Source organism: Nycticebus coucang, chromosome 4 (assembly GCF_027406575.1).
Source record: "Nycticebus coucang isolate mNycCou1 chromosome 4, mNycCou1.pri, whole genome shotgun sequence".
Taxonomy (NCBI): domain Eukaryota; kingdom Metazoa; phylum Chordata; class Mammalia; order Primates; family Lorisidae; genus Nycticebus; species Nycticebus coucang.
In genome coordinates this window covers 110865367-110882308 of record NC_069783.1, presented here as the reverse complement: position 1 = coordinate 110882308, position 16942 = coordinate 110865367, and the positions used below count along the sequence as shown (strand labels likewise).

The following is a 16942-nucleotide window of genomic DNA, read 5'->3' as shown; positions in this document are numbered from 1 at the left end:
TCCTTTCCTTAGCAAGCATTTAGGAACAAAAGCAATAGGAGGGAATACAGTCAAGTTAAATACACTCATGACCCAGGAGTACTGCTGGGTGTATGTGTATATATACACACATATATAAATCTACATATACATACATATATATATATACACATGCACATACATATCACAATGGCTGGCCGCAAGCCCTCCCCTTAGGGACCTACATGAGACTTGGTACATGCGCACTTGCTCTCTCTCTCTCTCTATATATATATACACATATATACACACATATGTATATGCATAAAATACATATACACACATATGTATGCATATTTATGTACATACATATGTGTGTATATTTAGAGCTTATACAAAGTCTATTTGTATATATATAGAGAGAACATTTACAAATATATATACATACATCTATACACGTTATATACATATATACATATATGTGTATATGTGTATGTATATATGTACATGCTCTCTATACACACATGTATACATATGTGTGTATACATAGATGAGTATGTATATATGTGATATAGAGAGCATACATATATATGTATATATGTACATATGTGTGTATATAGAGAGAGCATGTACAAATATATGTGTGTGTATATACAGAGAGAGAGAGAGAGAGAGCATGCATGCACAAAGTCTCAGAAAGGTCCATAAGGGGATGGTTTGAGGCCAGCCATTGTGTTGGTATTTGGAGAACACCCATCCCTGGGAGAGTGGGCCAGTGAAGAGAGGGGCGAGGCAGCAGGACAAGGCAGCCACTAATGGTGACAGCAGCACGAGAGTGAGAAAGTAGACACCAGAATGAGTAACAAAACAATCCTTTGAGCAAATTCAATATTTGTGATTAACATTTAGTAAGAATGCATTAAAAAAAAGATTCAGCCTGGCACAGCGACTCCGGGCTATCTGTAATCCCAGTTACTTGGGAGGCCGAGGTTGTGAGGATTGCTTGAGCCCAGGAGTTCAAATTCAACCTGAGCAGCATAGTGAGACTCTTCCCCATCTCTAAGAAAAATGTTTAAATAAATACAAAGTAAAAGATTTGAATTAAATGTGGTAGATTGGGAAGGAAGATGGGAATAGGTAATGGGCATCAAGAGGAATGCAAAATAAAACAGGAGGAGCAAGACCTCGCCAGGACCTGGATGTCACTGAGGGAAGCCAACTTGCACCTGGATTACGCTTGTGGGAAATGACACAGAAATATACACGCTCCAATACACACACGGACACCATGGCCGTTAAAACATTTCCAGGAGAGTGCCCATGCCAAATGTATGCTTTCTCTAAGTCCTATTGAATTATCAGAGTCAACCTAACATGTGAGCAGGAGAAAGGGAGCAGGCACAGGGGATGGGGCTCCCCGCCCATCTGTTGGCCTTCTGCTGAGCTCTTCTGCCAGCTTGTTGGACGGTGAGGAAAGGCACTTGGGGTGGCTGTACCAGCTGGTCTACTGTCACTGCCTCAACCTTGTCATAGCTCATCAGCCCCCCACATCTCAGCAACTTGCCACTCTGTGCAATCAGGGTGGCTCTTTGGTCTTGAGTTTTACACCGTCCAACATGCATGGGCTCTTGTCATACTGTTCTTCTGATGGCAGCTGGTGCCTGCAGCCCCCATCCCTTTTGGGTTTCTCTGTTCTTTCCTCTTTTATGTAGGCCCATATTTCTACTTTGGGTGGGAGGAAATGGTAGGAGCTATTACAGTTTAAGACATGAGCACCCTATGGCCCAGCAAAGGATCCTGCTTTTGCACCTCATCTGCAGGACAAACAAATAAGCAAACATCCATAGGAACTCACAAGAGCTTTGAGTTCAGTGACAAAAGAAAAGGCTCCGCGCTTGTGGCTCAAGCAGCTAAGGCACCAGCCAAATACACCTGAGCTGGCAGGTTCAAATCCAGCCTGGGCTGGCCAAACAACAACGACGGCTGCAACCGAAAACTAGCCAGGGGTTGTGGTGGGCACCTGTGGTCCCAGCTACTTGGGAGGCAGAGGCAGGAGAATCGCTTGAGCCCAGGAGTTGGAGGTTGCTGCGAGCTGTGATGTCATGGTACTTTACCCAGGGTGACAGCTTGAGGCTCTGTTTCAAAAAAAAAGAAAAGAAAAAATTATTTGCAGGACTGAAGCACCCACAAAAGATATGAATTAAGCGACACGAGGAGAGCTGTTCCTTTTCCTTCTTTTGTGCTTTTGGAAGTGTGGATTCTTCATTTCTGGACAACTTAGTGAAGTGTTTGAGTGGCCTCTCTGGACCAGGGATAGAGAGCTGGCCACAGGAGATGGGGAGAGAAATGGGCTCCTGGTGCCTAATCCACACGTGGATTTGTGTTTTTCCTATTTTGTGGTTAGAATCCAAAACAAAGGCTTATAGCAGCCATTCTTTAGGATTCAGCAAACGGCAGCCAGTTGCCTGTCTTTGTAAATCAAGTTTCACTGGACCACAGCCACACTCATGGCTTTACTTATCACTTGCAGCTGCCTTCATGTTCCAAGGAAGATTTGAGTAGTTGCAGCACAAAATATTTACTATGTCATCTTTTACAATTTTTTTGGATGACCCTCCTTGTCTACACCTGTGTTGTCCAGTATAGTTGCCACCAGCCACTAGGTTACTAAGCACTTGAGATGTGGCTCCTCTGAATTGAGATGTGCTGTTAAGTGTAAATAAAATACACAGCAAATTTCAAAGACATTGTGCCAAAAAAAGAATGTAAAATAGCTCATTAATAATTTTTAATATGGGGTGGCGCCTGTGGCTCAGCGAGTAGGGCACCGGCCTCATATACCAAGGGTGGCGGGTTCAAACCCGGCCCCGGCCAAACTGCAACAAAAAAATAGCCAGGCGTTGTGGCAGGTGCCTGTAGTCCCAGCTGCTGGGGAGGCTGAGGCAAGAGAATCACGTAAGCCCAAGAGCTGGAGGTTGCTGTGAGCCGTGTAACGTCATGACACTCTACTGAGGGCAGTAAAATGGCACTGTCTCTACCAAAAAAAAAAATAATAAAATAATAATTTTTAATATAGACCACATGGTTGAAATGATATTTTGAATACCCTGGGCTAAATAAAGTTTATTATCATATTTTACTTTTTTGTGTGTGTGTGTGTTTTTTGGCCGGGGCTAGGTTTGAACCCGCCACATCCGGCATATGGGACCGGCGCCCTACTCCTTGAGCCACAGGCGCCGCCCTCATATTTTACTTTGTATCTCTTTTATTGTTTAAAACATGTCCATTAGAAAATTCTAATGTACATATTAGCTTGCATTTTAATCTATCAGACTGCATGGTACCAGGAGAGGGCCACCTGTCATAGGCCCCAACTTCAATCACGCAGCTGTTTATCAGTTGGAGTATGGTAATATTATAAATAGTAATTCCTCACTCTGCTGTTGTAATAGTTCTTGGGGAGGGAGGGAGCTCAGGTTCACTAACTTTATGTCATAGGTGCTCAAGCATATGTATTAGAAAACAAATGACTCTCAATGACCACAGTCCCCAAACTTGGGACAGTCATTCATTTGCACAATACAAACTACTTGTGTCTGTGCCTAGAAGTGGTCTCCTTCTGAGATAATTTATTGAGTTAGTCAATTCTGGCATGACATTGGCCACTGTCTTGCAAACCATTGTTAGGTGAGATGGAGAACTTCCACCAGTTTTCCAACTGGAATCAGAGAAATGCAGGTAGGTGAAGGGGGAAGGCCCTAGAGTATGAAGAGTTTTCAGGACCACAGGTTGGCACGCAAGGCAACAGGCCAGAGACGGTGACTGCATGCCCCTACAAGTGATGGCGATAATTCTCATAACTAAGGACTTCTGTGTGTCTAACTCGCTGTACGTGCCCCGGCTTGCTAAAATTGCACAATCACTCTGCTAAGAAGGGATTATCTCTAATACAAAAGAAAAAACCCAGGCTCAGAGAGGTTGAGAAACACTGCCCAAGGTCAAATGGCTGGTCCCCAGGGAACCTGGGTTTGGGCCCACTTTTTTACCGCACCTCCTTAAGGGCAGAACAAAAGTGTACCCTTTACTAGCTCTCTTCTGGAGAAACTGTGGTTTTTGAGAGTTTTTTTAACTTGTATAAATGGAGATGTTAACTGGTGGCCCTGATGAAACAATGGGAATATATATCAAGACATTAAAAAAGCTGAAATAACCACATTTTTTTTTATGACATAAGAGCGGCCACCAGAGTAATGATAAATGGTATTTGTTGCTTTACGGTTTGTCAAAATGTTTTTTTCATTTAAGCCTTATCACACATTCCTGTTTTGTATGGGGCTCAGAGTGGTTAAGTGACCTGCTCAGAATGGCACAGCTAGGAAATGTGGGGAGTTAGGATGGTAATCCAGTGGCTCTGACTCCAAATCCAGTTTTCCACGGCATGCCAGGCACAGAGAGTGCGAAGTTCAGGGTTACCTCTGTAGTGTCAAAACTTAGACATAGCTATCTTTTCTCTTAAGTTTGGTATTTTTAAATTAGTGTGTTTGGTCATTCTCAGTCGGTTAAATTGCTCTCCAAGGGAACTGAGAAAATAAGAACTTAATGTACATTTACAATAGATTAGACACCCAGGAGAACTTTAACTTGAAATTATCTTTTCTGTATGTTTTTTGACTTTGAGGCATCTCAATCAAGTTGCCCTATTCAAAGAAGCTATGTTTGTTTGTTTGAGATAAGGTCTTGCCTTATCTCAAAGTTCCCCTGGGTAGAGTGTAGTGGTGTTATCATAGCTCACTGCAGCTTCAAACTCCTGGCTCAAGGGATCCTCCTGCCTTAGCCTCCTGAGTAGCTGTGACTACAGCTGCCATCATGCCTGGCTAATTTTTTCTATTTATTGTATACATGGGGTCTTGATCTTGCTCAGGCTAAGTCTCCAACACCTGGCCTGAAGCAATTCTCTTGCTTCAGTTTCCCAAATTGTTAGTATTGCCGGTGTGGGTCACTGTGCCCAGCCTATTTATTTATTTATAGACAGTCTCATTATGTTGGCCTTGGTAGAGTGCTGTGGCATCACAGCTCACAGCAACCTCAAACTCTTGGGCTTAAGCGATTCTCTTGCCTCAGCCTCCCTAGTAGCTGGGACTACAGGTGCCTGCACAACACCCGGCTATGTTTTCTTGCAGTTCTCATTGTTGTTTAGCTGGCCCAGGTCGGGTTTGAACCCACCAGTCTCAGTGTATGTGGCAGGCACCATAACCACTGTGCTATGACGCTGAGCCCTATTTATTTATTTATTTATTTTTTGCAGTTTTTGGCCGGGGCTGGGTTTGAACCAGCCACCTCCGGCATATGGGGCGGGCGCCCTATTCCTTTGAGCCACAGGCGCCACACCCTATTTATTTATTTTTAAAAGACAGGTTCTCCCCATTGCCCAGGCTGGAGTACAGTGTGCTATCATAGCCCACTGCAGCCTTGGACTCTTGGGCTCAAGCAATCCTCCTGCCTAAGCCTCCTGAGTAACTTGGACTATAGGTGGGCACTACCAGCCCAGCTAACTTTAAAAAATTTTTATAGCATTTTGTGAAGAGACGAAGACAGAGCGGTTGCGGCCGCGTTGTCGACCTCGAGCAGTACTCGGCTTCTTCACGTAGAATCCGGGAGTAGGAGACTCAGAATCGAATCTCTTCTCCCTCCCCCCTCCTGTTATTTCGCTTTGTGAAGAACCTTATCATCAAACGCAATGGCTAGCAATGTTACCAACAAGACAGACCCTCGCTCCATGAACTCCCGTGTATTCATTGGGAATCTCAACACTCTTGTGGTGAAGAAGTCTGATGTGGAAGCAATTTTCTCGAAGTATGGCAAAATTGTGGGCTGCTCTGTTCACAAGGGCTTTGCCTTTGTTCAGTATGTTAATGAGAGAAATGCCCGGGCTGCTGTAGCAGGAGAGGATGGCAGAATGATTGCTGGCCAAGTTTTAGATATTAATCTGGCTGCAGAGCCAAAAGTGAATCGAGGAAAAGCAGGTGTGAAACGATCTGCAGCGGAGATGTACGGCTCCTCTTTTGACTTGGACTATGACTTTCAACGGGATTATTATGACAGGATGTACAGTTACCCAGCCCGTGTTCCTCCTCCTCCTCCTATTGCTCGGGCTGTGGTGCCCTCAAAACGCCAGCGTGTATCAGGAAACACCTCACGAAGGGGGAAAAGTGGCTTCAATTCTAAGAGTGGACAGCGAGGTTCTTCTTCCAAGTCTGGAAAGTTGAAAGGAGATGACCTTCAGGCCATTAAGAAGGAGTTGACCCAGATAAAACAAAAAGTGGATTCTTTACTGGAAAACCTGGAAAAAATTGAAAAGGAGCAGAGCAAACAAGCAGCAGTAGAGCTGAAGAATGATAAATCAGAAGAGGAGCAGAGCAGCAGCTCCCTGAAGAAAGATGAGACTAATGTGAAGATGGAGTCTGAGGGGGGTGCTGATGACTCTGCTGAGGAGGGTGACCTCCTAGATGATGATGATAATGAAGATAGGGGAGAAGACCAGGTGAAAACCATGGGAAAGCTGGAGCTGATCAAGGATGATGAAAAAGAGCCTGAGGAAGGAGAGGATGACAGAGACAGCGCCAATGGCGAGGATGACTCTTAAGCACATAGTGGGGTTTAGAAATCTTATCCCATTATTTCTTTACCTAGGCGCTTGTGTAGATCAAAATTCTCACCAGATCCTCTCCCCCTAGTATCTTCACCACATGCTCACTGTTGTCCCTATCCTTGTCCTTCCCATGTTCATTAATTCATATTGCCCTGCGCCTAGTCCCATTTTCACTTCCTTTGATGCTCCTAGTAGTTTTGTTAAGTCTTACCCTGTAATGTTTTGCTTTTAATTTTGATACCTCTTTATGACTTAACAATAAAAAGGATGTATGGTTTTTAAAAAAAAAAAAAAAAAAAAAATTTTTATAGAGATGGGACTCTCACAGTGTTGCCCAGCTTCTGGGGCTGGGATCAAGTGATCCTCCTGCCTCAGCCTCCAAAGAACTGGGATAACAAATGTGAGCTATCACACCTGGCCAAAGAAGATACATTTGACTACAATTTAGGATTTTCTGCCAGATAGAGCAAAATTGTGCTTTATTCATGTCAGGATTCAGATAAAACAAGGGTACAAATCCACTTAGATTTTGAAAGACTATAAAATTGCTCCCCCAAGTTTTTAGGTACTTTCTTCATATTGCATACCCTGTGTGAATTTTAAAAAATCATTTGGGGCGGCACCTGTGGCTCAAGGGGTAGGGCGCCGGTCCCATATGCCGGAGGTGGTGGGTTCAAACCCAGCCCCGGCCAAAAAAAAAAAAAAAAAAAAATCATTTGAATGTTATTCCTACGGGATTTTTTTTAATTTTATTTCCCTAGGATAGCTACATTTGCATAATCAGAGATAGCCTGAAGCCTCTGCTCTTTTTTTGTTTTTTATTTATTTATTTATTTATTATTATTTTTTTTTAGCAGTTTTTGGCCAGGGCTGGATTTGAACCCACCACTTCTGGCATATGGGGCCAGTGTCCTACTCCTTTGAGCCACAGGCACCTCCCTTTTTTGTTTTTTTATTAAATCATAGCTGTGTACATTAATGCAATCATGAGGTACAATGTGCTGGTTTTATATACCATTTGAAATATTTCATCAACTGGTTAATATAGCCTTCATGGCATTTTCTTAGTTATTGTGTTCAGACATTTATACTCTACACTTAGTAAATTTAACATGTACCCTTGTAAAATGCACCGTAGGTGTGGTCTCACCAATTACCCTCCCTCCATCAATCCTCCCCTCTCCCCAAGATTTTTTTTAAGTATTAGAAAAAAGTGAAGAATTAAAAATGTTTATTCCTCCATTTTTTATTCATTCATTTGCATAGATATTAATAACAGGTTGTCTACATTTTCCACTCTCATTCTCTCACGAATATACAGTGGAGTTCACCAGAGGCTGTGAGACCTGTGCTCTTGGAGTGGAGTGAAAATCAAAGCTGAGATAAAGATTTAGCTGTCTTCCATTGAACTAGGAGGCAGAGATTTGCAAAAATGTAAAACAATGCCACTCTCCTTACCAATTTTCTTTTGTTTTGCAAACTATAGTTATTTTCATAAAAGTATGTTATTTATGGTCACATACGATGGGTTTATCCTTGTTATTTTATTTTATTTTTTTTATTTTGGCCGGGGCTAGGTTTGAACCCGCCACCTCCGGCATATGGGACCGGCGCCCTACTCCTTGAGCCACAGGCGCCGCCCTATCCTTGTTATTTTAAAGTAAATTAATACTTTTGTTGTTTCTGTTTTATTTCTAATTTGGTAATTATTCCTGACTGTATTGTTAATTCTAATCAGTAGATATAATCCACAGAAATACAAGCTCTTGGATTCCTCAGTACTTTTTTTTTTTTTTTTGGAGATAGAGTCTCACTCTGTTGCCCAGGCTAGAGTGCTGTGGTATCAGCCTAGCTCACAGCAACCTCAAACTCCTGAACTCAAGCAGTCCTCTTACCTCAGCCTCCCAAATAGCTGGGACTATAGGTGCTTACCACCACCCCTGGCTAATTTTTCTATTTTTAGCAGAGACGAGGTCTCATTCTTACTTAGGCTGGTCTTCTGAGCTCAAGGGATCTTCCCATGTCACCCTCCCAGAATGCTAGGATTACAGGTTGGAGCCATTGTACCCAGCTCTCAATAAGTTTTAAGAGTGTAACTATGTCCTGAAACCAATATTTTTGAGACCCACCAGCAAAGGCAATTCATCGCATAGTAAGTACCTAATTCAAAGCTACAAATAAGTGTTGAGTCAACACTGGGTCAAGCTCCTGGCTGGCCCCCCTGGAAACACAGTGTTCTCTTGCTCTAAGGCAACCCTTGTTACCAGTTTCTTGTGGTTCCTGTTAGGGATATCCAATGACTGCATGAGCCAATATGTATTTATCATTTTAAAACACAAACAGCACGTTATACACACTTTCCTAGACCCTGGTTTGTTTCTTTTTCTTTCCTTTTTTTTTTTTTTTTTTTGAGACAGAGTCTCACTTTGTTGCCCTGGGTAGAGTACCGTGGCATCATACCTCACAGCAACCTCCAGCTCTTGGGCTTAGGTGATTCTCTTGCCTCAGCTTCCCGAGTAGCTGGGATTACAGGTGCCCACCACAACACCCAGCTATTTTGTTGTTGTTGTTGTTGCAGTTTGGCCGGGGTCAGGTTTGAACCTGCCACCCATGGTATGTGGGGCTGGCGTCCTACTCACTGAGCCACAGGTGCCGCCCTTTTTTTGTTTATTTTCTTTTACATGTACATCAGCCAGCTGACCCCTTCTTTGAATGGCTATGTAGTACCCTGTTTTGTGGATGTGCCATAATTTATTTAATCATTCTCTTATCCACAGACAAGTGACTATTATGCAAGTTGTTGAACTTGGTGTAAACTGTAAAACATTAAATGTTCAGTTTTGCTCCTAGCTTCTTCTAGAAAGAAGGCTGTTAGTTTCACCTTATCCAATTGTATGGCGATTGAATATAGAGGGCATTTACCTCATTAATCTAACGGATAAGCTTAATTTTTTTTTTTAAACACTTCACTTGCCCTATTTCAGCTGTGACACAGGGGAGGGATTATTAGCCACAGTGAAGTAAACGTGAATACTAGTATGATATTTAATCCTGTAGCTCTTTAGGCAGGCTTTATTCTTTCGGGTCCAGGGATCTGGGGCTCTTTTACAACCTGTGCACAGTAGGAAGGTTTTGTGTGTTCTCCTGAGACAAGGTGTACAGGCCCATGTTGATGCTGGTTGTATTTCTACAGGTCAGTGTCTGTGTCTACTCAAGAATCTTGAGGTGTATTAAAAATTCAGAACTCTATTTTCTTGGCTCGAACCCAGGCTGGGCCTGTTAAACGAAACAAAACAAAACAAAAGAACTCTTATTTTCTTGTCCTACGTAAGAGCCACTGGATGGCTTCTGCCCTGTGGGGCTCTAAACAGTTTTTACGAAAGCACTTTCTCACAACAGACAAGTCCACAAGTCCTGAACATAAATTGATAATGTTGGAATTAGGGATCTTAACAATTTAAAAATGTCAACTATTTGTGTTTAACATGTGAAACATGTTAGCAGGGCATAATGGCTCAAGCCTATAGTCCCAGCTACTCAGGAAGCTGAGGTGGGAGGATTGCTTAATGCCAGAAGTTCAAGACCGGCTTGGGCAACAATAGCCAGATATTAGCAGGGCATAATGGCTCAAGCCTATAGTCCCAGCTACTCAGGAAGCTGAGGTGGGGGGATTGCTTAAGGCCAGAAGTTCAAGACCAGCTTGGGCAACAATAGCCAGATCTTATAAACATTCACCCTTAGCCATCCACCCTTACAGTCATGAAAGTTTATCTTTAAAAGCTGCTGAATTTTAAAATTTTTTCTCAATACACCTGACTTCAATATTGATCACATCATAACACATAATCTTAAAGTTATAGCCCATGAAATCGAAAATTAATGGAATTAGCAAAATAAACGGCTTGACAAAAAGATTGTCTCTTAAGAATGTAAAATTAGCACCCCTAAATGTCAACCAATTTGAATGAGAAATGGATGAAAGGATCAAATCTGCTTAAGCCTAGATAAAAGTCAGAAAAGCCAAAATCAATGCTAAAATGATATTTTCTCTCCCTCACTTCCTCATTACTCCATTTTGTGTCCTGTCAGCTTCAGGGGGGGAAAATGCACCTGTGAATAAAGAAATATAGAATGCCTACTGTTTGCCTTACATAAATTCTCACCTTTCTTACATTTATTTTTCAGTATCAAAATTGTTCTTGAAGGGTTTTAATTGAGTGATTGCAGGTCTTAGTTTAAGGGTTGGTCAGAGCATAATACTATCATTTAAAAAGAGCTAATTTTTAATTAATTAATTATTTATTTATGGCAGAGTCTCATTTTATCACCCTTGGTAGAGTGCCACAGTATCATAGCTCATAGCAACCTCAAACTCTTAGGCTGAAGTGATTCTCTTGCCTCAGTCTTCCAAGTAGCTGGGATAACAGGTGCCTGCCACAATGCTCAGCTATTTTTAGAGATGGGGGTCGCTCTCTGGCTCAGGCTGGTCTCAAACTCCTGAGCTCAAGCAATCCACTCACTTCGGCCTCCCAGAGTGTTAGGATTATATAGGTGTGAGCCATTGTGCCTGGCCTCAAAGAGCTGATTTTAGAAATCACATGTAGGGGTGGCACCTGTGGCTCAAGGAGTAGGGCACTGGCCCCATATGCTGGAGGTGGCAGGTTCAAACCCAGCCCTGGCCAAAAACTGCAAAAAAAAAAAAAAAAAAAAATCACATGTAAGTGACAGAAATATCCTATCATATCTGCATGCTTAGAAAACATTCTTTTTTGTGTGTGTGTGTGTGTGTTTTTTTGGCCGGGGCTGGGTTTGAACTCGCCACCTCCAGCATATGGGACCTGAGCCCTACTCCTTGAGCCACAGGCACCGCCCAGAAAACATTTAAAATAATAGATCTGGAGAAAACAGAAGGGAATGGATTAGTGTGCAGCCCCACCAGAGCTAGAAGATATGAGCTCAGGCTAAATGATCTTTTCTAAGACAATTTCTGGAGTTATATGATTGTGCTACCTTTTCCTTCATTCTAGTTTAGTATTTTCAGTCAAATACGTGTACATTTTTTTCTTTTTAAGACAGATCGTCACTTTGTGACACTTTTATTACATCTAATACAGGCTAATATGCCTATAATCCCAGCTACTTGGGAGGCAAGTGATCCTCTTGCCTCAGTTTTTTTTTTTTTTTTGAGACAGAGTCTCAAGCTGTTGCCCTGGGCAGAGTGCAGTGGCTTCACAGCTCACAGGAACCTCAAACTCTTGGGCTTAAGCGATTCTCTTGCCTCAGCCTCCCAAGTCGCTATAGGTGCCCGCCAAAATGCCCGGCCATTTTTTGGTTGTAGTTGTCATTGTTGTTTGACAGGTCCGGGCTGGATTCAAACCCACCAGAACCCACTCCGGTGGATGTTGCTGGCACCCTCGCCGCTGAACTGATTACAGGTGTATCCTAGCACTGTGCCTGGCCCATGCGTGTACATTTTTACAATGATTTTAATTCTGCTGTGGATCTCACAAATTTCTCAAGTTAGACTTTAGAATTTATCTCTAAAAGTGATTATACCTCCAGCTTTTCTTTTCCCAGACCAATACTTTCTTGGAGATCACTGAAAGCACCTCATATTCATCATATGACTTTAAACGAACCCTCTGTCATAACCATGTCATGCTTAAAATCTTAAATAAATCCTGAAGTTTTCCTCTGAATAGCACAAAATATTGCACAGTGTATATATTCTAATGTTATACACATTGAAGTAATTAGCTTTTATTAAAAGCATCACTTTATTAAATGTAAACATTTAAAACCGCCATTTACAGCATAACTCACTTTCGGCATTTCTTTACTTTTTTAACACTAAAAAAAATTGAAATGGCCTGGCCCTATTTTTCAACCTCTGAGTTTGGGTGGGTAGTGTATTACTATTTAAAGAAGATGCTGGGCGGCGCCTGTGGCTCAGTGGGTATGGGTGGTGGGTTCAAACCAGGCCCGGCCGAACTAAAACAAAAAAATAGCTGGGTGGGCGCCTGTAGTCCCAGCTACTCCTGAGGCTGAGGCAAGAGAATCGCTTAAGCCCAGGAGTTGGAGGTTGCTGTGAGCTGTGTGATGCCATGGTACTCTACCGAGGGCCATAAAGTGAGACTCTGTCTCTACAAAAAAAAAAAAAAAAAAAAAATTAAAGAAGAAATGCTCTGGAATTGTTGAAAGACTGAATTCCTACTACAGGCATTTTCCTGCGGTTTTGTCTTTGACTTTAATTGTAATGTCTTGGGGGTGTTGGGGCAGGCTGCCTAGAAATGCCTGCAAGGCTCATTCGTGTCACAGGATCTGACCAGTTGCCCTGGGCTACTAAGGTCCCTCAGCTCATCAGACTTCATTCCAGGGCAGCACAACCTAAGCACTAAGCAAATCACACGGACATATTCCAACCCTGCCGTCAAGTCATTTTGTGATTAGGAAGAGTGGTGACAACTCTGTTTGGAACAACTGGGGTAGGAGGAGGGAGTAAGACGGCGTTTAGTCCTTGCTCTGCCAAAATATCTCCATTCTAGGCCTTTGCGTTTGTGGGACTCCAGCTGGGGGTCCCCTGCCTCTTCTCGCCCCATAACCAGGGAGAGGGAATAGTGGAACAGCACCTGTCACAATACATGTTTCCCAAGAGCCCAAAGGTTAACTCAGACCATCCTATCAAAGCATCCTGTCCTCACCTGCACCCCCAACCACGATTGTGGGGCCCTGTTTATTATCTCTAGAGGCACGTATTACTATCTTACGAATTTGTTCATTTTCGTCCATTGGACTTCGTGGAGTTCCCTCCGATCCCCCAGCAAGTTGAGTCTGGCTCATACCAGGAGCTCGATGTACATATTTGAATGTTCAAAAGGGAGAATAAACATTTTCCAGACACTTAAGGCCCAGATCCCTCCTTTGGTCACGCAGGAGTCAGGCTCAAAGTCGCCGCTCCGTGGAGTCACGGTGGTTTCGGGATTCCGGGAGACAGGAGGACTGGCCGGACCCACTTGCCGGAACGGTTTGGTTTGTTTCGGGTTGTCAAGGCGACAACTCTTGGCCTTGGCAGTCGAAGGGTGACTCCGCCCCATTGCCCAGCTCCAATTGGGCACACCTTTTTCTGAATCTTCCTTAGGATTGGTTGAGAGGCGCGGTCCACGAGCCAGAACGCCTTGCGATTGGTTGGAGCTCCCTCCAGCTCGTCCCGGCACCGCGCCCTGGTCTGATGTGGGGCCAGCCCTCTGCCGGCCAATCAGCGCGTGAGCTGAGTGTGGTACGTGCGTGAAGCCCGGATCCCTCCGCCGCCTGGGCGTTAGTATGCGGAGGGGGCGGAACCCGAGGGGATGCGAGGACTTGGGAAACCAGGAGGGAGGAACTGGCCCGGGCGCGTTGACCTCGGGAAGGCGGAGAGGACTCTAGCTGTGGCAAATAGGGGAGAACCCAACAGAGCTGAGCAACTTCACCAAGAGGAAGCTTCCCCTATTGCTAAGGACCCGTCCCGCAAACTCAGACACTTTGATGACGTCCTAAAGACTAAAATAAAATGTTTGGTGACTGACGCCTGTAATTCCAGCACTTTGGAAGGCTGAGGCAGAAAGATCACTTGAAGCCAGGAGTTCAAGACCAACCTGGGCAAAATAGCAAGACCCCAGCTCTACAAAAAATAGAAAAATTGGCCCGGTGTCATGGCAGGTGCTTGTAGTCCCAGCTACTAGGTAGGCTGATTCAGGAGGATCTCTTGAGCCCAGGAGTTGGAGGCTCAGTGAGCTATGACAACACCACTGCACTGGACAACAGAGGAAGACTCTGTCTCAAAAATAAATGAAATAAAACAAATTAGAAATTAAAAAGTGTACTTATCAAATGAATCCATGAAAACAAAGAAATAAAGTAATGCTAATAAAAATAAAGACTTAAATTGCTCCAAACATCTAAAAGAAATGTCTGATATGGACAATTGAGACCTACCAATTCTGCACTGGCAGGACCTTCAGTCTTCTCATAGATGTTTCTGGAGCTGCTGCCCTGTGCCCTGCCTGGTGCTGGGGAGGACACCCTGGCCCCTGCAGAACCAGTCTTGCCAGGAACAAGAGCCCTGCTGTCATGGAGCTTAGATGATGAAAAGTGCAATGGGGGAAAACAGGGTGACAGAATGGAGAATCTGGGCCCTCCTTTGAATTGTAGCCGTAAGCTGTTAAATACTGTGGGAGAGGTTTCCAAACAAGCAACAGCCTTTTTGAGGCCTTTTGCTTTTTGCGTAGGAGATAACATAAAAAAGTAAAGGGAAATGTGTGTGTTTACACATGTGTATGTGTGTATGCATGTGTAAATAAGATCTCTTTCCATCTTATTACACCCTCTAGCTAACTTCCTTCACTGCATATGCCAGCTTAATACACTAGATACTTTGTATTTTTCACAATCCGTTTCTCTAGAAGACTGGCTTCTGAAGAGGGAATTCAAAACTACATAAAAGGAGAAAGAAGCTAAGTCAAGCCAGAGGGTGGAAGGTCAGATCATCTGGTCACTTTTTCTTGTCCTGTTAGAAACAAGAGAGAAGACCGTGGCAAATTTCAGATGGCTGGTCTGGCTGTGTTAAGTCTCTTTAGGATTTGATGAGGCCTGTGCTTGTGGGGATACCACTGTTCCACTTAGCTAATAGGGATTAGCACTGCCTAAAACCCCTTTTATGGTATATTACCTCGTTGTTGTTGATGTTGAATCACAGGTATCACACAAAGAGTGGCACAAATGCAGCCCAGGCCCTCTAAGTATTTGCCTTTAGTCTATAGTAGCAGATATCTATGACCTGAAGGGCACATCCATTCATGTAAAAATAGTTATTGTGTGTCTGCCATGTGTCAATACAAGGAGAAAAAGCCCTGTGTTCATGGAATTTCATTTAATGGTGGTGGGGGGAGACAGAAAAGTGAAAAAGTAAGCAAATTACTCATAATAATCAGGATGTTAGCCTTTCACTGTGAAGGAAACAAAACAGGATCATGTGTACAGTGCCAGGGGGATGTAATTTAATGTTTGTTGGCTGGCCAACGGAGGTCTTTTGCGGGGGTGACATTTGAACTAATGTCAGGTGATCCCAAGAGAAGAGGGCCAATTTATTGAAAACATCAATTTGTTGAAAGTCAATGTGCCAAATAATCAATTTGCTGAATTTGCAGAATTGTCCAGATTTATCAATTTACTGAAAAATGGTGTTTTATTTCTTAATTTTCTTGGTTTAATTTTTTTTATTAAATCATAACTGTGTACATTAATGCAATCATGGGTTTGGTTTAAATTTGATGAGTAAGAACAGAGTCTCTCAATTTTTTTTCATGAATATAAAAAAATATGTTTTATGAACATTCCTATGCAAGATGTTGAGGAACTCTCTCTCCCTGCCAGAGAACCTTGAGTATCAATCAATGCTCTTTATGGAGCATCTACTTTGCACTAGGCACGAGCTATGGTGCCAAACAAAACAGACCAAGATCCCTGCTCTCATGCAGTTGATGTTTTAGGAGAAGCCAGATCATGAACAGGGAAGCAGAGACAGTCAATTTTAGCATTACAAGGAATAACTGAATACATTCTCCTTATGGAAAATGGAAACGAAGAAGGCAAGATTATAGAATCTTTTGGTACCTCTCTAATTATGGGTCTATCCTCCTCCCCCAGGGTCACCCCTGTGAGCAGATTAATGGGTACATAGTATCTGTATTAATTTCCTAGGTTCGGTGTAAAAAATGACCACAAACTGGGTAGCTGAAAACAGCAGAAGTTGTATTTTCTCACAGTTCTGAAGACCAGAAGTTGGAAATGAAGGTGTCAGCAGGGCCATGCTGCTTCCAGAGGCTGGAGGCTGGGGACAGGGTGTCCTTCCTTGCTCCTGCAGGATCTTGGCATTCCTTGGCTTGTGGCTGCACCACTCTACTCTCTGTCTCTGTGTCACATGGCCTTTTCCTCTGTGTCTTTCCTCCCTGTATCTCTTATAAGGACACTTCCCATCAGATTAGGGCCTGCCCAAGTAAACCAGGATGATCTTTGCATGTCAAGAGCCTTACCTTAGTTATATCTGTAATGCTCTTTTTCCAAATAAGAAATATTCCTATGTGGCAGGTGGACATATCTTTTGGGGAGAGGCCATCACTCAACCTACTACAATAGCCTTCCAGTTCTTTCTCTACACATACATTTATTGTATAGAAAATACATATTATATCGGGCGGCGCCTGTGGTTCAAGGAGTAGGGCACCGGTCCCATATGCCAGAGGTGGCGGGTTCAAACCCAGCCCCGGCCAAAAACCACAAAAAAAAAAAAAAAAAGAAAAT

At 43.2% G+C, this 16942-nt stretch overlaps 1 protein-coding gene across 1 annotated transcript; it reads left to right on the top strand.

The window, feature by feature from the left end:
- Positions 1 to 5534: 5534 nt before the first annotated feature.
- LOC128583559 (heterogeneous nuclear ribonucleoproteins C1/C2-like) lies at positions 5535 to 6909 on the top strand. The gene has a single exon (XM_053587798.1). It carries the CDS (start codon positions 5696 to 5698, stop codon positions 6599 to 6601), a length of 906 nt encoding a protein of 301 aa, XP_053443773.1. The 5' UTR covers positions 5535 to 5695; the 3' UTR covers positions 6602 to 6909.
- The last annotated feature ends 10033 nt before the right edge of the window (positions 6910 to 16942 follow it).